General features: G+C 42.9%; 1 protein-coding gene across 8 annotated transcripts in view; it reads right to left on the reverse strand.

The window, feature by feature from the left end:
• DENND4A (DENN domain containing 4A) overlaps positions 1-24,644 on the reverse strand; it is a 2,028,245-nt gene that overhangs the window by 1,379,931 nt on the left and 623,670 nt on the right. For all 8 annotated transcript variants that reach the window (XM_069624248.1, XM_069624254.1, XM_069624251.1 and 5 more), the window contains one exon: positions 20,539-20,788. In XM_069624248.1, coding sequence (XP_069480349.1) covers positions 20,539-20,788 — 250 coding nt within the window. The remainder of the gene's footprint in view (positions 1-20,538; positions 20,789-24,644) is intronic.

The raw sequence follows: 24,644 nt of genomic DNA on the forward strand, positions 1-24,644 counted from the left end.
CAAAGTGGTCTATAGAGCATGGGTTGTTGTTCCCATGTCTACCGCCAGACCCCGTGTCTCCTGCCAAGCATCCCCCCTCACGCTGGACGGCCCCCTGCAAACCGCATAATGCCACGACATATACACGTCATTCATTCACAAACACACCCCTGTTTCGAATTCTTTATAACCCACTTCATATTTATAATGAGAACTTCTTTGCACTTTGCTAGTCAACCCGTGAAGGTGCTGGTTATCTGCTCTTCGTCTCTGTGAACTTCCGTGACCACTTCGAGGAAACTCGTCAGTTTGCAACCTGTGAACTGCTCCCTGTTCTACGACAAGAAACTACTCTGATCCCTGCATCTAACTGTTTGCTCGTCAAGGTAAGGCCATGTACCATACTCATTTTGCGTCCAATTTCTTTTCGTTCAAGACAGTACATGCAAGGAACTAGTCACATGTTCTGAGTTTAGTCAAATTATTTTTCTATTTTTTTAAAGTTATTCAAATACTTATCCGCATGTGAATAACGTGTATAGTTCCAAGAACCAAAACATACCTTGCATTGAACCTTTTATGTATTTAATTTTTTAACACATTGGTATTCATAGAGAATTGTTGCTTTACTTTTCAGAACTTTCCACAATGCCTGCCTGTTCCATTGGCGGTTGTCCTTCGAAGACCCATAATAAATCTGAAGGTACTATAATGCATGTTTTCCCTAAGACAATAGATCAGATAAGAGAATGGGTCCGATATTGCGGATATCCACCCTCTGAGCTTGAAAGTAGAGTCCTAGAAGTCTTTGCGGACAAGAGGGGTGATCGATACCGCATCTGCAGCAGGCACTTTACCTCTGACATGTACTCCACATCATTGCTAATAAAGAAGAACACACCGCGAGCGAGGCGAAAATTGCTCTCAACCGCTATTCCCACTCTATTCGTCCACATCCCTCCACTGGTGAGTCAAGTTTACGTATTTATCTCTCGGCCTTGCGGTAGTGTGTAGCATTAGCTAACAATAATTTCCCCATTTATGTATCCACTCAATATGAAGGCGGAAGATTCTCCATCCGTGTCGTTATTGCAGTCATCAGCCACTTCAAGCGCCTATCGGGTAATCTTACTTGGCTATTCTGCCACTGACTTGTTTTAGGCATGTAAATCAATAGTTTTAATTTATCGTGTAATTATTTAACCTAATGGTACACCCTTGTACTCGTCCTCTAGTCTTTGTTTTCAGTTATAATTATTGTTATCCAAAATAATTCAAGTACTGTCTTTCAGGGAGATGCTGAGGAGTCCAACGTATTGACGACTACCGTTGATGTCACTCAGATGCTCGAGGTACGTTTCAGGACAGTTCCATCGATGGAGATCATCAGATCTTGCATTCTTGTAGCGTGATTGTTACACACAATGTTTCTTTCGTTTTTGGCCATTGATATGTCCTTCTGTCGTCGCCCTCCTATGTGTCTTCTTTTTTCAATATTGTGTTCATTACTAATGAAAGTCCTATGTTTCAGGGAGTCGATGGAGCATTAGTCCAAGAAGAAGGGGAAGCGTGCAGTTACGGGTCGGCGCAACAGCTTGCAGAAGTGTGCACCGCAGTTACATCGTCCCTTGATGTTCTTATGCATTTCGAGGTATGGATACTGACAGTTCGATGAAGCGAAATCATATGACGTGATTACATCCGCTATACTTCCTTCTTTATTAACGCAAGTACTATGTTTCAGGGAGATGACGGAGCTTCTTCTACAAGAACATCACCCCTAGTAGTTGATGCAGATTTCTAGGTGGTGACACTTCCAACGATCGAGCAAATCGAATCATATTTAGATATCCATTATTTATTTTAGACAACTGATCATTTGTGCAGGTCTATTTAGATGAGCCGTTCACGCCTGCACAAACTTTGTTCTTTTTATCAAAATAGAAAACCATACTAATGCAATTACTGTGTTTCAGGGAGTCACTGAAGCATCATCTTCAATAATATCATCAATGGAAGTCTATGAGGAGCCCGAGGTATGGATCTTGACAGTTCCATCTAACTAGATCAACAATGCGTGAATAATTGTCGTTTGAATGTTCTACACAAAGCGTTCATTCGTGTTTTGCTATTGAGATGTACGTGGGTATTGGTCCCCAAGTACATTTTGTGTTTTCGATATTATTATACATACTAATGAAAGTTCTATGTTTCAGGGAGTGCATGGAGCGTCAGTGCGTGATGGATGTGCTTATCAGGAAAACATAGTCGTTGCAGCGCAAGAGGAAGTGGAGACATGCACACACGAGTCGGAGCAACAGCGTCCTGATGTTGAAGTTCGAGGCAAGAAAGTTTCAAAGAAAAGAAAGCAAAAGAAGGTTAGTGTCCTGGTCACTATATTATGTTGTTTTTCACTGTTAATAGTTCAATACTGTAAGTTGTGTTTAAACTGAACACCCCTTTTCCAATCTGTCCTCTAGTTGCGAGTGGGTGTACGAACTAGATCTACACAGACAGTGAAGCGAACGAGAGATGTTGCTTGTCAAACCTTTTGGCAGGGACTTGAGACTGGAGAAGCATCGTGCCAATGGGAAGAATATGAAGTGATTGACAACGGAGCTATACCACCACCAACCATTGATAGTGAATGTCCTCCTGGTAGTTCGGATGCAGTCGGAGATCAATTCACAGAATCCACACCCGCAAAAACTAAGACCGCGAGAAAGTTGAAGAAATGGTTTTATTCTCCCATCGCCGGAGAAGGAACAGATGTTGCAATGGAAGAGAATGAAATGGACGACAATGAAACACCATCAATATCACTGAACATAGCGGAAGACGATATCAGAGATTCTACCTTTCATGTGAGTGACATGTCCTCAACGTTACAGGCCGAACCAGCTGGGATGCAGAGTGACAGTATAAGGAAAGAGGCCAAATTCATTGTATTCGATAGTTGTTTGATTGATATTATTATTCGGATTAAATGTGGGCATTTGGTAGGTGGGGAAGTATGTGGGGAGCCATTGATTAATGTGACTCGTGCAATTCGAGGCACTAACCTTAAAATACATGCCACCTGTACAAAATATCATCCTTTCACATGGTCTGCACAACCTATGCTGGGACAACTGCCAGCAGGCAATCTACTTTGTGCAGCGGCTGCACTTTTTAGTGGTTCAAGTTTTAAAAAATTAAAAATCTTTCTTTCAGTTTGTGGGAATCCATTTCATTGCGAAAACTCAGTTCTACAAATACCAAACCGATTATCTATTTCCAGCCATTAGCGAAGCTTGGAGAATGGAAAAAATGTCTATTGATAGTACATTCGCGGGCAAACGGTTCAGGCTAGCCGGTGATGGACAGTGCGACAGCCCAGGATTTTCAGCCAAGTACTGCACCTACCACTTTCAGGACATGGAAAGTAAGAAAATTGTGAGTTCGGTGGTCGTGCAGGTGTCACAAAGTACATCCTCAGTGGCCATGGAGAAAGTTGGCTTTGTAGCATCATTGCAAGAACTACAATCGCGGGGAATGGTGATCGACCTGATAGCCACGGACAGACACGTTTCAATTGCCAAGACAATGAGAGAACAGTACAAAAATATAAATCACCAATTTGACGTTTGGCATCTTGCAAAATCAATCAATAAAAAATTGTCGGCTGCAGGTAAAAAAAAAGAATTGCAAGGTATTTCACAGTGGTCCAAGTCAATCAGCAACCATCTTTGGTGGAGCTCAAAAACATGTGGAGGGTCGTTGGAAATTCTACTGGAAAAATGGCGGTCAGTAATGCCACACTGTACAAACGTTCACCGATGGAACACGAACCAACATTTCCACAATTGTGAACATGGCCATTTGTCCACAGAGGAGGCACGGAAGAAGAAGTGGTTGATTCCTTCATCACCCACTCACAAAGCCATTGAAAAGATTGTATTTGATAAAACTATAACAAAAGCTTTGAGGGGACTCACGGAATTCTGCCACACAGGAGATTTGGAGGTGTTCCACAATATGTGCCTCAAGTACAGGCCAAAACGATTGCATTTTGGCATGGAGGGCATGATAAATCGGACTCTTTTAGCGGTCTTGGCACATAACCATAATGTTGGCCGTCAACAAAGTAGGACGACCGGAACTTTAGGGACGCTTCGCTACAATAAGGCCTTCACTAAAAGAAGTAAACAATGGGTGATCAAACCAGTGTTTGAGGATATGCAATATGAGTTTATTGAGAAACTTATTGTTGACGTCCTAGATAGGCACATAAATGGAGTTGTGAACGAACCTGTGCAGGGGACAACTGCATTGCCACCCAACATTGCATCTGTTCCATGTCCACCTAAAGAAGAACTCATTGAGAAATACACATCACGGTTTAAATGATTGTAATTTGATTGTCTGTTCTCTCAAGTCTCCTCATGTCGCAGGCCCATTGAATATGTGTATCTAGCCAACCTTGTTCATTTGCGCATTAAATTAAACCAAACAGTAATATAAATCATTTTTCAATAAATATAGAATCTCTCCGTATTTATGGTTCTGTGTGGCTGTAAAGCACGCAGACAAAATGCAAAGATGGAGTGTAAATTTCAAGTCCTGTGAGAATGCCTTACACTGAATGTAGCTAACTTGGAATGTGTGCTCGTTCAAAGTGAAGGTCAGCTGCTTTGATTTTTTCTCGGGTGCCAGAATGGCCCACGACTCAGAATAAGGTTCTATTGTATTTTGACCTTGACAGGCCTGGACCACGTAAGAAACGATAATGAATATAATTTCAGAAACGAAAGCCATTTCATGTTCGTTCATTAGAAGAAATAACGTCGGCATAAAAGGAGTGGTATTTCGGGGCTGCCCTACGCACAGACGCAATGGAAAATGCAAATATAATGTAAGTAACTCTTTAGATGAGTTTATACCGCAATTTAATTACTATACAGTAGCTTTAAAGACGGGTTAAGTTGTACTTGTTCGTTCTATGTGGCATGTTGTTTTGTACCGCACACTATCTTGGGGAGAACCGTCTACTTTTACGGAAGCACCTCAAAACCTTTGCTTCTGCTTTCTCTCTCCCTCTCCCCTGCTACAACTGGTCCACTGTCTGCGATCTCGGTCCTGGGCCCTTCCACTCTCCACCTGCACTCCCTGTCAACCCCTGCACTGGGGGACTGTCTCAGTATCCTACAGCCCCCCCTTGACGTTTAAAACCCAGTTGCACTGTCCTAGCTATGAAATAATTTCCCGACCGAATATATAAAATGAATAATTTTAATAAAGATCTGATGGTGAGACTAATTTCATTGTTTATGTTTTTCAAACAGGTACATCATGCATTACTGCATGTGTCACGAGTACCAGACACCGGCGGACGGTTTTTTTAACCGCCAGTTGCTTCTCCGCGTGAACAACGTTACCACCCTGACCATTTTATGGGACGATCGCCAAGTACAAGTATGCCCTTATGCGGTACTAACGGCTAGATGCAACATACAGACCGTTGTGGTGGCCTAGTGCCTCGTTGTTGGAACAGCCATGCGATTATCAGTGCGACCGAAGAGCTTATTTTATCGTAAACCAACACCCTGTTTACTGCACACGAACATCGCTTGCCTCAAGACGAACTATTTTGGATCGAGAGCAAATAAAAATGAAAATCGCTGAATATTCTCTAAACATTTGATGTCCAATAAATGTACTTTGCCAAATGTACAATCTTGCAGTTTGCTTTTAAACCACAGTTTGATATTCCGAATTGTGGCGCTGCATTGTGAGATGATCTAAGACCCTGTGTACAGCAAAGGAACATCGCGTGCCTCGAAACGAACTATTTTGGATCGAGAGCAAATAAAAAAGAAAATCGCTGAATATTCTCTAAACATTTGATGTCAAATAAATGTACTTTACCAAATTTACAATCTTGCGGTTTGATTTAAAAGTACAGTTTCATATTGCGAATTGTGGCGCGCTGTGTTGTGAGCTGATCTGTGTTGGTTTCCGGGTTCTGTGTGGAGTCGCGTAGAAGACGCCTGGGCGCGTTTGCCTACGCAGCACAGTCACGTCACGGATAGAGGCGGGGAATATGAATGTTTTGATAAAGTCTGTTTCAGGGGCGGGGGATTTGATTTAGTGCCGCAAAAGCAGGTGAGCCAGGGCGATGCGGCAAGTGATAGGATTATCATAAAATGGCGGCTGATTTCGAGTGCGTTAATGGACGAAAAGTCGGGTAAGGTCCATAGGAAAGTTTTCTACGATCTACCGAGTTATGCTTAAAAACACATGGCCGAACCGTAGGGACAATAAAAAAAAAGTCCCGGAACTCTCCTTTAATGATGCATTTGGGTATAACCATATCTAATCCATGATAAAATGGGTTCTTAAGCCAACTCATCCTGGATAAAACTAATGCCTACCTCGTGTGTTGCATATTTAGGCGCAGAACTTAGGAGGGCCAGTAGATTCCTCACAAAGGAGTTCTCTTCTTTCTGAATAGCCATATGACATGAAAATCCCCACACAGCCACCCCGTATTTTACTGCCCCAAGTTACAGGCTGCATAGATTGACTTTATAACAATAAATGGTTCTTTCTTGTGGTGCTTAATAAAGCGGAACAGGCCGCTAAAGACTGACTCATTTGCAATAGCTGTTTTACAGAATGGACCTATGCTGTAAAAGATCCTGAAAAAAAGGATCGGCACGTAATCAAAAAAAATGTACTCTCGGGATAGAATTAGCATTTCACCACATAGCGGAAAAATTCACCTTCCTTTTAGACTGGCGACATGATTTCTTCGAGTTAACCTGCAAATCTAATCCGGTAATAAACGTTGTGCACTTGTTAATCAAGATTTGCAGGAATCTAGGGGTACGGGCAATAAGCAATGAATTGTCCATGTTAACTATTACTGGGATTGACATTCCGCCTATCTTGCGGATGTCATTATTGCAGTTTCCAGTTCCTTATGAAGGTTATCAATATATAAAGAGAACAATAAAGGGGCTAAAACGCATCCCTGTCTGCCCCTGAACTAATATGAAACCAGGGTGTGTAGTGTCCATCAGCGACAGATCTTACATAGGCCTCGTTATTAATATGTAGGACCCTGAGTATGTCTAAGATGTGCACTGGACAATTATAGGAGTCAAGCACCCGCCATAGTTTATTCCTATTGACTTCATCGAAGGCGGTGCTTAGGACCATAAATGACGGGTATACACAGTGCCTAGTGAAGGGCGAAAGACCAATTGAATCGGGCAAGGATAGCATGGGTAGATACCGATTCCTCCATAACATTTAAGGGACACCTCCCAAATAGTTTAAAACTTGTGTTGAAAAGGGAGATGGTTCTGTTAGGATTGGGGGCTATCCCTACTACCCTTCCTAAAAATGTGTACTATAATTGCCCTCCTCCGTTTGTCAGGTGTTTTATTAGGCTTGAATATTGTATTGAAAAGTGTAGTTAGGACCCGGCCCCAAATTTTGATAAAGTCCTGGTAATACTCTATGGGGATTCCATCTATTCCAGGTGACCTATTCCGTTTAGATGACATACTAGCCTTTCTAATCCCCTTATATGTAAACTAAGGCATTCTAGTCTTGTGTGAAATAAGTATGTTATTGGTATCCTCCGTTGGGAATCTTGTATAATACACCTATGCCCTTCTTCCACATCATCCAAACATTTGTACAGTTTACAAAAATGCACCACCCGAATGATCTGGAATCATTGTTTCCATACCAGACAGTTGCTGGTCATATTCTGGACCCCTTTTCAAAGCCTCACAGAATTTGTGGGATTTTGTTTCCATACTCACTGTTTCCAATTCCTCCCATGCAATTCTGTTTAGGTCTAGTTTCCGGTTATTAAGAGCATGTTTATACACTGGACTTTAGCAGATATAATCTCACCCTTTGGCGTAGCCTCCTTTTTCCAATAATGTCATTAAAAGTTTTTTTGCTGCTCTACAGTGATTATCAAACCCTCTCTTTTTCCCCTCTCTTCTGATATTGCTCATGCTCGAAGTCATAAATACCTTATGACAGTAAGATGTAAGTTTCGTATAGCTTGATTAAATTACCTAAGGATCTCTTCAACATTTAACAGGATGTGGAAGTCCGGGAGATTAGCCATAAGTATCTGCTCTTGGATCAATGATTTATTAGCCATTTCCCATCTTAGCCTCTTGGTTGATTGTCTCCAGCAAATAGCCTCTTTCAGGTGATAAATAACATTTGCATTTAGGCTATCTCCGCCCCATGAAGTCAATACAAGTGTATTATGGTCGCTAAAAAAGCCCCATGTGCATTTGAAATTGCTCGATCTTTGCCCAGAGGTTAACTGTTACCAAGAAGTAGTCAATGGTAGAATTACCTCTTGGACTTCTAAAGGTTACAGAGCTGGAGAGGTCATCTGTTTTTCTACCATTAGGTGATCTAATCCCCATTTTAATAAGCCAATGACAACATTTTAATCCCTCTGCGCAAGTTCTTGGATCCAGCTTTTGGGGTGCTGGAATACATAGTGCAATGTCTTCATCGGGGTCAAATAGACACTCTGGTGGTACATTGCTCATTTTTATATTTAGCTCCCTGCCATCTAGAATCATCAGATCTTTATCGGGTGAGCAGTTATAAAGTTCTTCAATTTAACGCTTAATTAGCGTGATTGAATTCAATGAATTATTAGAGGTGGGACTATTATATATCTTAAGAATATACACTGGTTTACCATCTTTGGGCATTAGTTCGAAGAGTTGAATCAGAGCATCTGGGTGTCTCTCCAATTCAGTTATCTTGCAATCAAGTGAGCTCTTGAAAAAGGTAGCTAGCCCACCATAAGACCTTCCTGTTTTCCTTTTATTGGCCTTGATTTGGTAGGCTGTGAACCCATCTACAATTAGATCCCTGCTGCAATGTTTCCAGTAGTGCTAAATATCAGCGTGATTGACAAGGAAGGACTTGATAGCCGGGTTCGGTCAACTTGCTTTTGCACCTGCTATAGTCCAGGAAACCATCAAAAGCTTGGTTAGGACTGTATGTGAACTAGATCCATTACTCAATTTCCTATTGTTACAAATATTTATTGGCCTCTGATACTTGGCCAGGATCGTCTCTCGATTGGTTGAAGCCTCAACATTTAATACCATGGTTTCCTCAAGTAGTCAATTTCTTACAGTGAGGCCAGAGGTTCAAACATTTTCTCCCCATGCTTTATTAGCAGGTTTCTTTCCTTTTAGCGTTTCCTCACTGTGCCTAAACGCTTCTTCATTTCCAGAATACTGGGTTTCGGAGTCAAGACCATGTGCCAAGGGTCTAGTGAGCGACTAATACTGGATTACTTTTTGGACTTCCAATAAAATGTGTACGCTGGAACCCACAACCGGGAACATTTCCAAAGTGCCTGCTTCCTTCTGATAATCTATCCTAGGGTAAAAGAAAGAGAAAGGGCCATTCTTACCCTCAGAATTCACCTAGGGTAAGTCAAATTTGAATGAAGCTCATAGGAGGCGACTTGTTGTGATCCACCCTCGTTGGATTTGACAGATTTCTCCACCCAATTGTCTCTCCTGACCATGAAAACAGAAAGTGAAAAAACACAAGCTAGTCACCCCCAATAAATCCTGGTTTACCCCAGCGCTATGCACCTTAAAAGTGGATATGCGTAAACTGTACTTCAAATGGAAAACTAATTATTCAGATGACCTACGCCTGGCCTACAAAGAGGCAGCGAGATTGTACAAAGTGGCCATCCTTGATGTAAAGAAGAATTTCTTTAACAATAGGATTATTGAAGCACGATCAGAGGCCAAGGAATTGTTTAAAATTCTAAAGGAGCAAGAATCGACTCCTGTCCTTGAGGTCAACGAAGTCGTAAAAGACAAGAAATGGTGCCAGGCTATTCAGGATGCTATGGCCATGAAATTACAGGGAATCAAAGCTAATATCAGCCTAAAAAAGGCAAACGCCCTGAATGGAGGTAATACTCCTGTACCTCAGGGGCACATTAGATGCCTATTAATTCCAGAATTTTCCTTCGCAGCATTCACGCTGGAAGAGCTGACTGAGGTGGTCAAACACTTGAAAACAACTAGCTGCAGGGGTGATTTCGATTACCATCAGTAAAACTTCTCATGTGGCACCAGTGTCACAATCCTAACTAACCTGCAATTGGTTTGCATTCTTTTCACTAACATCAGAAAGCCAACTTCAGAAAGCCAACAGATTGGCTTGTCAGCTATTTAAAATAAAGGAAGGCCTCCAATTGTTTGTCTTTCTGTAGTTGATTGCTTTTTCACTAAAACCGCAGAAAAAACTAGAGGTAAGCTTTTCCTTAAAAGTACGGTAAAGCAGCACGTGGGCTGCGAAGTAAAAAAAAATGTTTTTCAAAAAATGGCGTCGCAAGCATGCCATGTGCATTAAAGTAATGAGGAGCCGGAGAAGGTAGGTCTGACAGTTATAGGGGGATTGAGTGAAAGAAAAAAAAAAAAGAAATCGGTTCCATGTGTTAATATCCACGCAAAAATATCGCCATACAAGAATGACGCTTTTTTTTTTCAGCGATATTATCCCATGGAAACCCCACGGGACACTCCTGCAACCCCCACCCCATTTTCTTTTAAAGGAGCAGGGGACATCCCTGCCCCCATTTACCCCATAAATTATCCCCACAAATAATGTCGCCTATGGCCTTTCCTGGCAACCATATATGTGGCAACATTATTTGTGGGGATAATATTACCCGATACCAAAAAATCCACATGAATTTTTTCCGCAGTGACAGTTCAGGTCTGCCAGCCTTTCCCACAGATGAGATGATCTGCGGGACAAATGTTAATAAAAGTTTTTTTTTAACACAACATCAATCAGGGTGTGCTCCCTGCAGGCTCCTTCGATTAGAGCTGCTACTCAGGGCCTCATCTGGTAACAATTGCTGGAAATGAGAATCACACAGAGTCTGAAGAGTCTTGTAGTTGACAGCAGTTGTTTTGGCGATCCCCGGTGCAGTAGTCTTTCCTTGCTGCCCATTGTGAGGAGGGGGCTAAAAACCCTGGTGAGGGGCGAAGTGCCGCAGTCTGCAGTTAACAGCAGTTTGCAGCAGGTGGAGGCGGCTACCAACTGGGATTCAGTGAGAGCACCAGAAATGCTGACAGATCGCTAAGGGGTGGGCTGTGAAAACTCAGTACCTCTGGAGACGGGGGAAGTTATCCACGGCGGCCTACGGTGAAGTCCTTTTGCCACTGAACAAGGCTATGTTAGGGAGAATTCTCTCTTTAGGCTGAATTTCCTAACCTAGTGAGTCCCCCGCAGCTTTGCTGGATTTCTGGAGTTTGTTTTTTTTCTCCTGCCAAGAGTGAAACTCTCTTTCTCCCACTCTTGGACATGATTCATGGTGTTCCTTTGACTGTTAATGTGTTTTATGGGCTATGGAGTCCTTTACTCCATAGGGTCTCATGTGTTTTTACGATGTGTGTTACACAGCACCCTCCGTGCAGTGACACAGAGGTGTCATAGTGACACCCCACCATAGACTCCATACCCTGGGACTGACTACTGTCTCCCAGGGCATGTAAAGTCACCTTGGCTTTACTAGTACCAAATTATTAACAGAAACCGGTACAAACCATCATATTGTGGACGTACTGGTCGGGGCAATTCGATTGCCCCGGGGTCTGTTAGTCGAGGGGACACGTCTCCGTCCCCCCTGATCCGAGTTTTGGCTGGTGGCAGTGGATACTACTTTTTAAATTCGACCGCGAATATATCCCTATGGGATTTTCCCATTGTTCGAGGCTACCAACTTTAATTATTTAATTCTCATAGCCTCGAACATACCGCTGGTTTATTTAATATTAATTCGCCGGTTGGTAATTTTTGCCAGGACTCGATTCAAAAATGGTGTGTGTGTTCTCTTCTGTGACTCCAACCCAAGTCGAGCCCTTTGTTCCACTTTTTGGCAGGCTTCTCCACAGAAGCCTCCAAAAGTGGTGCCACTCTGTCTGGGTACCACAGGGGATGTGGGAGGGGGTTTAGGCACCCTGGACTGAGTTACCTTGGAAACTCAAGTCGCACTCTTGTGTGATTGGCCCAAGAGGTGAGCCGGCCGGCTCACCACTTAGCATGTTTGATTGACAGCTAGCTTGAGTGAATGGGTGTGTGCTGCATAAAAGCAGGGCTTTGGGGACTGGAACTTCAGAAGTCGCCACAGGACCCGAGAATCTGACGAGGGAGAAGCTGAGCCGACCTACCATGACGACACCACCGGTGGAGCCATGCGGAACAGACTCCCCACTTCCCGACGACAGAGAAGATCTCCCTGCTGGAGAGGCTTCTTCCCCTGACTGGTGGGCACAACCAGTTTACCTTCTTGTCTTCGCACCCCAGACTGGCTTGTGGTCGAATTGCCCGTGCCAAGCACCCTGGCAACCGGATAGCCACTTACCACTGGACCGCGAACTAAAGGACCGCTCCTTTTACCCGAGAACTCCGTGGCTGGTTTCTTCCCTGACAGTGCAACGGACTCCTGTCTTCCTCCCCGATGATATCCTCTCTTCCCCCGGACGAAGCACTGACTTGCATCCGCTGCCAGGAACAACTGCCCCCGCTGGAGTATTCTCACCACTTTAAGGTACCGTGTCCGCCAGGCTTCCCTTTCTAAAGATTGCTACAAGGTAATAATAACCACTTAACCTTCTGGACTGGGCTGGCCGCCTTGACCTTCTAACTGATCCCTTTCTTTGGTCCAACTCTTTTTTGAACCTTTTCAAGACTTTTGTGCACTGCAACCGTGTGACCTTGGACACATTTCGTTTGATCCTCTTAAAGTGGATCCGGCCTACTGAACTCTAACTTCACGGTTTTACTTTGCCTTCCTATCTTGTTGTGTTCTTGTAAAAGTGTTGGGAGCTATTTCAATTTATTCTCTGTTTTTCTCTACGTTTTAAAACGAATTATTAGAGTGCCATCTGCGTTAAGCGCTCACCGCTGTCTGAAAATAAGTGGGGCTTTACTTAAGACTTGTCTAATATTCTTCTAAGGGAGTGTATATCTTTTAGTGACCGTGTTTTTGAATTGCTAACTATTAGTGCGTGTGTTTTTCTAGATGTGGTTTTAAATAAATAATTATATCTCTTTTACACCAAGCCCTGGTCAGTGTTTACTTGTTCTACTGTGTTCTTTTGACCTATTGTGAATACTCTGTATACTGCCTAACTCTTCTTGAGGGAAGTCTGACTGCTCAGCCACAGCTACCAAGTGAATCTGTGTGGTACAGACTGCTACCAAGTGGGTTTGCTGCCAAACATCTGTAGTCTTAAATCTTTTGCAGTGGTCCCAGAGGGAACTGCACAGGTTTCTGCCTAACAGAATACTCTAACCCCCAAGAGTACTTTACAGGCAAAAGCCTTTAGGGAATACTAGGGAGGGAGCCCCGAGGACCCCAAGGGCGTTATCAAGGTCTATGCTTGCTTTGCGCTTGTGGCAGGACATTGCCCTCATCAAAGAAGCACTTAATAAGGCTAATTGGAAAATGAATAATCGCACAGCACAGGTGTCGGATCTCCTTAAAGAACTTGCCCCATCACTCAAGGGAGACTTAACAATGAATCCCTCACCCCGTTTCCCTAAGGGTGTGTTGACCCTGAAAGGTGATATCGCTGCCAATGTTTGTCTTGGTAAGAGGGCGGCAGGGGAGTATTACAAGGCTAACTCATCGCCTTTGGAGATGGAGATACCAATAACAATCACTCCTAGGCAGTCTCCCCTATTGTCTGCAATCCGGCTCGATTGTACGCTGGACTCGGATGCTTCGACTCTTAATGACTCTGCATTTTCACCAGATATTCAGCCTCACAGACCACAAGCAGGTGGTCCAACGATGCTGTAAATCCAATCATTGATCATGTCAACATTATCTATCTCTCTGGCCCCCCCTTCATCAAATTGTATCAATCTATAAATGAGGATTTTAAGGATCAAGAAACTCTTCTTGCAATGGTCCATTTTAAGCTGATCTAACTAGAAGCATTCTCTACGAATGTTCAAGCAAGGCTTGATTACGAAGCCGAACAATCCAACAAATGGCAAAATAGATTATGCGATATGGCTAGTGTAGATCAGTCTGATAAAATGGCAATGATGGAAGCGATCCTGGACTCTCAAAAACGGGTCAGAAAAACTGCACACCTTAGAGAAGCGGGTCTCAAGTTGGGATGTCAATTGGGATAGAGCTTTGCTGTGAAGATTGTCGGAGACGGGAAACAATCAGCTCCAGAAATCCCAAGTGACCGGACTGAAAAAAAAACGGAGACTGTAACCAAGAAGTTGAAGACATTGCTTCATAAAAAAAGCAGCCCCGAATATTAGAGGGCAGCTTGTTTTTGATACCTGAATGGTCTGATCAGGCCCCTAGAAGTACATTTGCCACCGCTGAGACTATCGACCCAACTCAAGGTCAAGTATTGGGAGACTGTCATAAATGAGGACCAGAAAGGATCCCCAGGAGCCCCTTCTGTGAAGCAATCTGCATTGCTGTCCGTTAATTCAGATATGCTAGACTCCAATTACTCCATCTTTGACAAAAAGTGGACAGCTAAGCGACCGGGTGCATTAATCCAACGTAAAAAAATAAAAAACCTGCCTCCAAGAAAGAAGGCAAAGTCTAACTCTTCTAGCGTCTTCACACGAAACTTGAAAACGTTCCAAGTCCTGCCTAATTCAACCAGTATTCCAAGGAGTGAAGAAGCGACCAGAAAAAACAAGCCTATCTCACCTGTGAAAGAACCACGCACTTATTCTGGCTATCCCAATTCGAAAGGTACGAAAGCTAGAAGTCCTGAGATTGATGCTAATGAAACTGTATCCTTTATGGAATTCTCAGTTTACTCGATTGAATCATCTGAGGAGACCCTCCAGAGGAATTGGCACCAGGTGGAAGCCCAAATCCAGGAAGTTGCGATCGGGAGCCCATACCATAATCATCCTCCGATATTGAAGCTGAAACAGACCAACTTGCCCAGCACAGGAGAAGAGAAGTTTTTGACTTTAGCGGAGCGCAGGCTTTTGGTGAAGAAAAAAATAAAAACAGGTGGTCAAAGACCCCCCCTGCTTTTATCACAGCAAACATCAATAAGCGCAGACCCAGGAAAGAGGCCCCAAAAGGTAAATGAAATACAGTGGAAGCTATAACTTTATCCCTTGAACACCTATCCCAAGCTAGTGATGGCCTCATACTAAACAGAAGTAATGTTATGATCTTCCTCCACCATACACCGGCACTACACTCAATATCCTCAAAGGACATGTTGTAGTGGAGTTTATAAAAGAAGCTAGAACTGACTGGGTGCTGCTACACGTGAGATCAGAGGCTATCAAAAAAATGCTATGAGAAGCTGTCTCCACATTCTGGTCATTGGGTTTCGAGCTAGCACAAGATCTAAACCATGAAGATTCTGGCTGTGAATCACTGCACAATCACAGTGACAACCTCGCGAAAGCCCAGAATCCTAATCGGGCCAACTCTAAGACTCGCAAATCAAAGAGGGAAGAGTGTTAAAACTTCCACCAAAGCTGCGGCGATGACGAGCAAACTGGATCTGCCGCTGAAAATCACTATTTTTTTTTTTTTAGGAAGTCCAATGAAGTAAGAACAGTACAGTATGATAACTCCTATGCTTCACCTCCATCAACTGACGAAGACTGGTCATGGATACAGGCGGTGGTGGCTCCTTCTAATGTCCATTAGCGTACAAGGAGCAACGCAAGGACCCATCTACAGATCGGATCATGGAACATCAGGGGATTCACCCATCTCATGAACACCACCACCATGGATTGATCTCAATTTCACATTTTACTTTTCCAAGAAACATGGCTACACAAGACTCCCCAGTGCGAAGGATATATTTCTCTTTTGAATTCAGCCACAAAGGGCCTGAAGGGTAGGCCATTCTCCAGCCTCTTGACACTCATTAAAAGGAATGTGTCAGTGAAAATCTTGGAACACAGAACTCCCAACCGCTGGGTACAAATAGTTATAACTCTATTGAGCTTGTAGCAACTGTTTTAATTAATATTTATTGGAACCCCGCCAAATTGGGTTGTGATCTATTTATGAGTGGTGTGATGGAGGCGATTGATGAGTCCAGGTTAGAGAGGGAAGATCCGTTTATTATACTGGTTGGTACATCAGATGTGTGAATCCCAAAATCTCGGTCCACTTGGGGGCTAAGTCAAATTCCGCTAGTAGATTAAAATCAAAGGCATGGCTCCAGGAAATGAGAACTAGGGATTTGATGTTGTTAAACAATGCCACCACAGGGAATATCCCCGCCAAAGCAACGTGGGGCCGAGGCCCTGCAAAGGAAATATTAGATTATTGCTTTGTTTCCCGCAGTGTTCATCTCCATGATTACCAGTACATCTACATCTTGTTGGAGTCTAGTGATCACTCTCTTGAAAATCAGCTAGGCCTGCCCTTCTCGAGCACAGCGCGAAAGTAAAGGTTTGAATACTGAGATCTCCCATGGTCAGAATAGAATTTGTCATAACATCAACCCTAAATTCAAACTTTGAAGCAAATAACGAGGCTTTAAATTGTGTTCCCCTACTAGCCAAATATGAGCAGGTAGTCCACCATAGGCGTAGACCTGACTTTGTTCAGAAACATAGATTTAATACCAAACTGGTGAAAGAACGAAAGGGGTATAGCGCCGATTTGAAGGCCCTAAAAATATATGCTGCAGATCAGTAGTCCCCTTGGTAAAGAAAAAACGCAGCAACAATATAAAAACTGGCTACGCGGCTTCATAGCCAAACACATGCAAGAGGACGTGGAGAACATGCTCGAAATTCGGAGTAAAAAGAATTCCAGATTAACATGAGAATGGATTAACAAAGTGGGAACCTCTCAGGAAGCCCTACAAACCCAAATGGTCGACGAAAAAAAATGGATCGACCATTTTGAATTACTCTTAACGAATACATTGATCAACACTCCTATCCGTCTGCCTGCAAAGTCCACTGAATGGACTTGGCAATTAGACAAACAATAATTCTAGAGGCCATTTTAAAACTAAGTACCTCTAGGGCTCTGGGCATTGATGGCTTATCGAACTATGCATTAAAGCAGGCTCCTGAGGAGTGGTCGGAATTTGCCCACACCCTTTTTTGCCAAGTACTGAGAGAAAAACAAATTCCCCCAACTTGGAAAAAGGCAGTGAATATACCCATTTTTAAAAAGGGGTTGAGAACGGAACTTCGTAACTATCGACCGATAGCTTTACTCGATAGTTTGGGAAAAATCTTTGCTGCCATTATATTAAAACGTTTGGCGAAATGGGAAAGTGATTCAGGGCATCAAGATCCTGGACAAATGGGGTTTTGTTAAGGGTATAGGCACTCGTCTGAATGTATTCCTGTTGAATTTGCTGAAGCTCCAAGCCATCAAAGGAAAGAGCAAGCTTTATATTGCCTTTGTGGACTTGGAGGAGGCTTTTGAAAATGTAAACCGGGAACGCCTGTAGTCTAGGTTGAGGGACTGGAATTGCCCCGAGGACCTATTGGAGCCCATGGAGAGGCACTTTACACTGATACAACGATGCAGGTCTGCCTGAACTGTCAGGGACTTTTATATGAGATAATTAAGATTAATAGGGGATTAAAGCAGGGTTGCGCTTTGGCACCCATCCTCTTGAAACTTTATATCTTTGATATGGAAACAACTCAAAACATGGTACGTGGCTTTCCGCCAAAGCTCAATGGGAATCCAATACTATGGATTGTATATGTGGAGGACCTGCTTCTAATTGACAGAACGCCAATAAGTCCACAAAGGCACCTTGACGCCCTATAGTCCTACATGATCGTAAACAAATTACGAATCAATGATATAATATCAAAGATCTTGGTGTTTAACAAGGGAAATGGAGGTGGAAAAAAATCCTTGATTCCGGTGGCAACTAAATCATGAACCACTAGAATGTATTGACTCGATCATCTATTTAGGAGTTTGTGTCAATCAGAGTGTGACAGAAACTCCCTGTGCCAATTTATTAAGATCTAAAGTAAAAAATGTAACCAACCAGGACATGATCCTGCTTCGAAGATTTGGAAATTTCTCCATGGTCCCGCTGATCACCTTCTACAACTAAAAGGTCATTCCTATCCTTTCGTATGGGGCCGAATTATGTTTAAACCCAACATAGCAAATATGGGAAATCCTGGAAAGAGCTTTTTGGAAGCACATTTTACGGCTTACAAAGAGCCTACCAATGGCATGTATTTGTTTTGAACTAGTCTTGTCTCTTTACTCAGTATCCGTGTTGAAATCTGTCAATTTTTCATAAAGCTTTTCTGTGCTCATACAGCTCCCCAACTTGCCATCCTGGGGGATACTGATTTGTTGACAAATATGGACCACCTTAGTGCGTGGAAAGCAAAATGTATGCACTTCCTGACTGACCTTGATTCCTCAGCATTGATTTTAATATAGAATCCTGCATTGATTAAAAAGAAACTTCGTCAACAGGATTGGATATTGACTCAGGCCAAAAGGAATAACTTGGCACTGATGAAAAATTATGCTCTCAAATTATGCAGGTCTTTAATGCAGGTCCTTAAATCTTTAAAGACGTTCCCTTGCCCGGCTACTAGAGGGAATTTCCTGAGAATTTGCTTAAATTTGTATCCTATAATCGAGGTGTTAGTTGTTCGGAAACAGCTGATTGAGATGCAGTCGGCATGTAGATTATGTTTGGAAACCACTGAAAAGGGATCACTAAAATAGAATCACTAAAACATCCAACATTTACTACCCATTTGTGTAGGCTTGACTGAACGCCGTACCCTGTTCTTGGGATCCACAAATCATCTGTTAGTTTTTGCACTTGTCAAGTTCCTGAATGGAATTTTTATTGAGATAGGGATGAATGTAAGTACCAAAGGGGGAGCCAGTCACAGAGGAATGGAACATTTCTAAGAGAACTGCTGTTGCTGGCTTCTGAGATGTGTGTTTTTATTTTGGGGTTTTTTCTTCCTTCTTTTTCTTCTTGTACATAAATGTATGGAAATTCTTTTTTTGTTAAAAGTTTGAAATAAACAAGCAAAACAAAAAAACGAGAATCACACTTAAAATACGGCTTGTAGGCACAAAACATCATTTTTTCAGTTTTAACGAAAAAGCAAACATTTGATATCTCTGGGGTTTTATTTGTTTAAATCTAAATCCAGAGTGTCGAAGTATAGCCTTCTGGGCGTCTCTACACTGAACTGCTAAACTCCCGTTGTGCTCGTTGCTCACTTTATTACAATTGATGTATTTGTTTAGTGCTCATGAAAGAAAACAGACATGTGATGGGTATTTATGGCAGGCCACTCAACGAGGAGCTTTGTCCCAAAATGGCAGACACCTGCCACACATACACAAGCCAACTCACCCAGTCAACCAATCTGCTCATGTGGAGACTTCATCCTGGAGCACCCGGCTTGCAGAGCGGAAAAAAACCTGAAAAAGCAAGTGCTGCACCAAAGCGCCATGGTCTGGCCCATGGCTGTATCAGGCGCTGATTGTGCTAAATGTTGCTTAGCCCACCCAAACTCTTGGTATTCCTGCAGAACCTGCTTCACCCCTCTCGTAGATTTTCTTAATCACATATAAACTCTCCTTGCCGCTGCAGCACCCAAAAAGAGCAATACCGATGCAAATTAACGGAAAAGATAGGAAGACACTGCTCTTGGGCTCTGAGCCGCAAAGAAAGAGGAAGCAACTGACCCCGAGATAATCTAACAAAGTGACATTGTGTTATGATGGTCAATGCAGATCAGAATTCTTTTTGTTAGAACTACATTATTCCTATGTTTTCATGGGAAATGTAGGTCCTGGGAATATTTGTTCTTTGCTGCTGTGAGCTGAAATAAAGAAAGAGTGTGCATAATTTGATCCTTCGACCTTACCATGGTATCATGTGATTTTTTTTGTTTCTCTGCATTCTAGTTTTGGTTTCCATTAGGATGCAAGCGACAGAACGCAAGGAAAAGAGACAGGGCTGGCTGTGAAATTCACACTGACCATGAACAACCAGGGATATCTATATGCTCCCATGTGAGTTGAATTACCTGAAAGGGTCAGATGCTTTTTCTGTGTTTGAAACAGGCTTGGGGCATGTAATGTGAATAAAATGTGCTGTTCTACAACAAATTCTCTTTTTTTTGCAGAAACAAGCAGGCCGTTTTGCAATTTTGTAGATTTTGAACTTTTCACGTAAAAGAGTTACTGGAGATGAAGCTTCAATTGCACCAGATTACTGCCTGCGGTACAGTTCTTAACGGACAAAAGAGCTGCAAATTACAGCCAAGAGAAGACACCACAGAATTAAACTGTAATAAATCAAACACAGGAAGCTTTGATACACACAATTCATGACAGCGCTGGTTCAGATTAACACACCCATCAACCAACACCAAGGGAAACATGGCATTACGGGCCACCCCTCAAACCTGAAAGATAAGTTCATGCAGGATGTATTTCTTTTCACCAACACTGACTAGTGTCGCTGGTCTTACCATACTGCTGTTGAGATTCTTGCTAACTTTACAGAAGGTATGCGGCGGGGTTTCCCCTTTGCTCGGAATGATGATGCAAATGTCTGTGACCGCCAAGGAGTTCTGGAGGATAGTTTCTGACGCTCGCCTGTATGTGATAAAGACCCTCTGCGAAGACGTGCTGCCGCTGATATTCGCCGGACGGCCGTAAGGGGTGTTCTGAATAATTTCACAGCCTTGTTTTAATCTCTCTTTCCCTTCATACAAAACCCTAGGCACAAGAACATAAATAAGCAAATGAGACCTCATTCCATGAATACGCCCAGGAATTAACACAAGAACAGATCAATTCTCCTTTAGAAGAGGTCACAAAACCTTTCACTACAGAAGGCATCCCACCTACCCAGAGCTCAGGTCATATGCTAGCTCCAGTCCCCGATTTCTGAAAGAGATGGAATGAGGAGTGCATCTAGTTTTAGAGACATGTTTTTAATAAAGTTGAGAAGGGAATATAAATTTGGCTTTGACCTCACCATGAAAAAAGATGGGCTTGTCTAATTGAGGAAGTTTATTAGTTCTTTTATTTTACTGCATCCACGAAAAGGGTTAGGATGGCAAATATTTGTGGGTAGTCTATCGGTGAGCCGCACTCCTCTTATGATGCTTCCTTATGCCTGCACAAATTTCCTTATGTGTGTGTATGCATACAAGGCCTTCCCTTATTTGCTGCAATGATTTTCTCCAAATTACTTTTAAACATATCTTGCTAGTATTCTCCCTTCTGTACAACGCAACGTTGTCAGTTAATTGTGATATGTAAATACATGTAGGAAGATTACACTTTGCCCAAGATATTATATGGCGCCGGATGTAGGCAACAGCAGCCTTCCTCGATGTGCCCCATTGTTTTAAGTGTTGGGTGAGGGTGAAAAGGGCATCTCTGGAATATACCTAATTTCAGATCAATAGAGTGCAAGAAGCGTGAATCTAAATATTTCATACTGGTAAACCCTTTGAATGCGGTGCTTCTAGAAAACCTCCACCATGAGCTCACTTGCAGGGTAGGGTCCTCTGAATTCACATTCAGCTCATGATTTCTAGCTGGATCTACATTAATAGAGTATGTTCATTTATCAAACAGCAGGCAATTGGCTGATTTCATGTTAGTTTCGTGGAGTTGCCTATTGCACAGGATAATTTTAATTCCAAGACTCATCATACTAGTATATTTCCTCTCGCCTCTCCTTCAAAGACCATATGATCATGGTTCAAGGGTGATAGCGATTCTCAATGTCTTTCTTCCACTGTATCCCCCTATGGCAATTCTGCAACTAGCCTAATCCTGGCTCTGTCAGCAGACACAAACTTTATTTATAAACAGGAGGAACAATGCCCATTTGATCACAAAAGAACATACAATAGATAAGAAATCAGATTTGACGGGAAGTGTTGAGTTTATTACAATGGGGTGAGTTTGAGGGACATTCTGACCAGGTTGTGGAGGGGAATAAATGGAACAATACATAAGTAGACATACATAGAAGGAAAATGAATATTGGACATTTCTAAGTGCAGTTAGGCAGTATGACCAGCTGTGCACGGAATGTAACCATGATGGGTGATGTGCTTGTTTGGAGGCAGAGGAAGTGGGGACAGAGGCAGGTTAGAGGCAAGGGAAAACTGTTAGCTACCAGGCAGATGAGAGGTAAGTTAAAAGGGTAACTTGGAGGCGAGGATTTAGGCTTTTAGTTTGGTTTTAAACAAATCCATGATGTTTCTCAGATGTCCGGGGGAAGAGAATTCCATGCAAGTGGAGCAAGAAGAGAGAGGGAAGCAAGAGGAAGCACAGAGCGCGAGGTGCCACAAGGATAGTCGAGGAGGCAGAGTAGAGATTATGAGAAGGCTTGTAGATTTGGATAGAGAAGGATAGATACAGTGGCGCCTTACCGTGGATAGATTAGTGAACCAGGAGACGAAATTTAAATCTGGCCCAGTTTTGCATCGTCAACCATCCAGCTTGGTGACGGTACGAGGAAGTAGGTGTGAAGTGAGGGAGTTCAAAGAGTCCTAGTAGCGAAGGTAATGATCTTGTCGAGAGGAGAGAAAGCATAGTAGAGGAGACCAAAGAGGATGCTGGCAGAGTAGTCCAGTTTAGAGAAGACAAGAGTTGTTAAGAGATACTTTGCGCTATTGAAAGGAAGTGCATGATTTTCCTGATATTTAGGAGGTTGAGGCGAGCTGCTGTTCCAGTTTTGGAGATGAAAGTAGAGAAGGTGTGAGAAAGGTCATAGATAATGCAGAGGTTTCTATCCGAAGAAGAGTAGGGGAGAAACCAGAAGGTGTCTTACCCACTAGTCCCCGGGGATCTGTCATCCAGGTAGTCAGGACACGGCGAGTGAGGGGTCTTCTGGGAGTGGGACACTGGATGGTGAGACGCGGTATCCCCTTCCTTGTAACAACTTTATCTCATCCACCCAGGTAAGATATTTAGGAACTGAACCATACCTCCCCCTTTGACAACACAAACACTTTCTCAAGGACACCCAGCTATGAGGGAAAACAGACTAACAACCGAGCAGTATACCTGACGTGTCCCAATACAATGGTCAGGCGAGGTTAGGCAATTAAGGACCATCTCACACACCCGACTCCCATTACACTTCCCCACATGGATAAAAGGCGGAGAATGAGAGCACACTCTGAGCGAGGCAAAGCACATGAGGAAACAGCAATTCCAAGATTAAGGAGACGAAAGATGGCGAAACAGAAGAGGGTCGCAAGGAGGAAAGCTTTCTTGACCTTTTCGACAAGGAACCGTTACTTTCACAAAACCTCGAGAATAGAAAGCGTAAGACCAGGAAACAAGGTTGAGGAATCCTGCATTATGTGTCAGAGGCTTCGCGGACCATCCTGCATCAATAATCAAGGCGGGGAGAATCACCAGCTGCCGTGGTTCTGTCCTTGGCTCCAAGAAAAAAGCAGCGTCAGTGAAATCAACACAGCCGGTGAGCTGGGGAGACCAATACAAGATCGGTCTGTTTTGAAGCCAAGGTTGCAAGCAGCAACATTGTGTGTCAAGTGCTAGAATGAACATTGTTAAAAACGCATGTGATTAAGGCGCAAGTGAAGTTTAACTGCTGATGAGTGATTGAACTTTAAAGCAAGCTACAATACATTTCACAGAGTGGTCCGGCATCAGATGGGTGCTCATTCAAAGGTCTCTGTAAGGTACCCAGCTGAGAAGTGATACAAGTAGATAAAGTTGGTCCAAACCCGATGGCGGGAGATCAATTGAAAGAGAACTAATAAACGTGAATCGAAGTGATCCTGCGACGGGTCAAGTAAAATCCTGCGCTCACTCGAAAGTCTTTGATTTCGTTGAAATGGAGAAAGTTTGGAAAAGTACATGGATTTGGTCTGAGCCCACCCAAGGGAGAACAATTGAAGGTTGTGTGTTAAAGTGGGTCTGAGCCCAGAAGAGGGAGGTCCGGGGTGAATCGAAAATCACCCAAGATGTTGTACATGAGAATCCTAAGGAGAAAGGAACTTTTGAATGTTTGTCGCATCAGGCCCTCTGAAGTAAGAGACTTTGAATGGCAAAGAGACTTTGACACAGAAGGTCCTAATACTGAAATTTGAACTGCATCCTCATGCTAGAAAAGCCAGACACTCTGCTAAACTGGAGTGTACCGCCTTGTCCCATGCTGAAAACGTCCCGTGTTGAAAACGTGGGGAAGGACAACAAACTGCTCAGATATCCTTACTGATCATTTCTTGAACACTTTTCTTTTGTATAACATTCTTTCCCACACTATTTGTATTTAGAGGTAAGGATTGGCAATAGGTTTATTAGTATAGGTATTTTTTATTTTGACAGACTCGACTAGGACTGCGTTATTATTAGTTGATGGTCGTAGCTTGCACCCATTTTTAGATTTAGGATTAGATAGGTATTTTTCAAACCTAAGTTCAATAAACACCCTTCAACTGTGATCACTTGTGTCTGTCTTACTGTTTGATACCATGCCTTCCTTACAATAGGTAGGAGGAGGATATGAGAGAGGGAGAGGGAGAGGGAGAGGGAGAGAGAGAGAGCGCTTTTGGCAGGGAAGAAGAGCACAACTACA

Source organism: Ambystoma mexicanum, chromosome 11 (genome assembly GCF_040938575.1).
Source record: "Ambystoma mexicanum isolate Mex_15411 chromosome 11, UKY_AmexF1_1, whole genome shotgun sequence".
NCBI lineage: Eukaryota > Metazoa > Chordata > Amphibia > Caudata > Ambystomatidae > Ambystoma > Ambystoma mexicanum.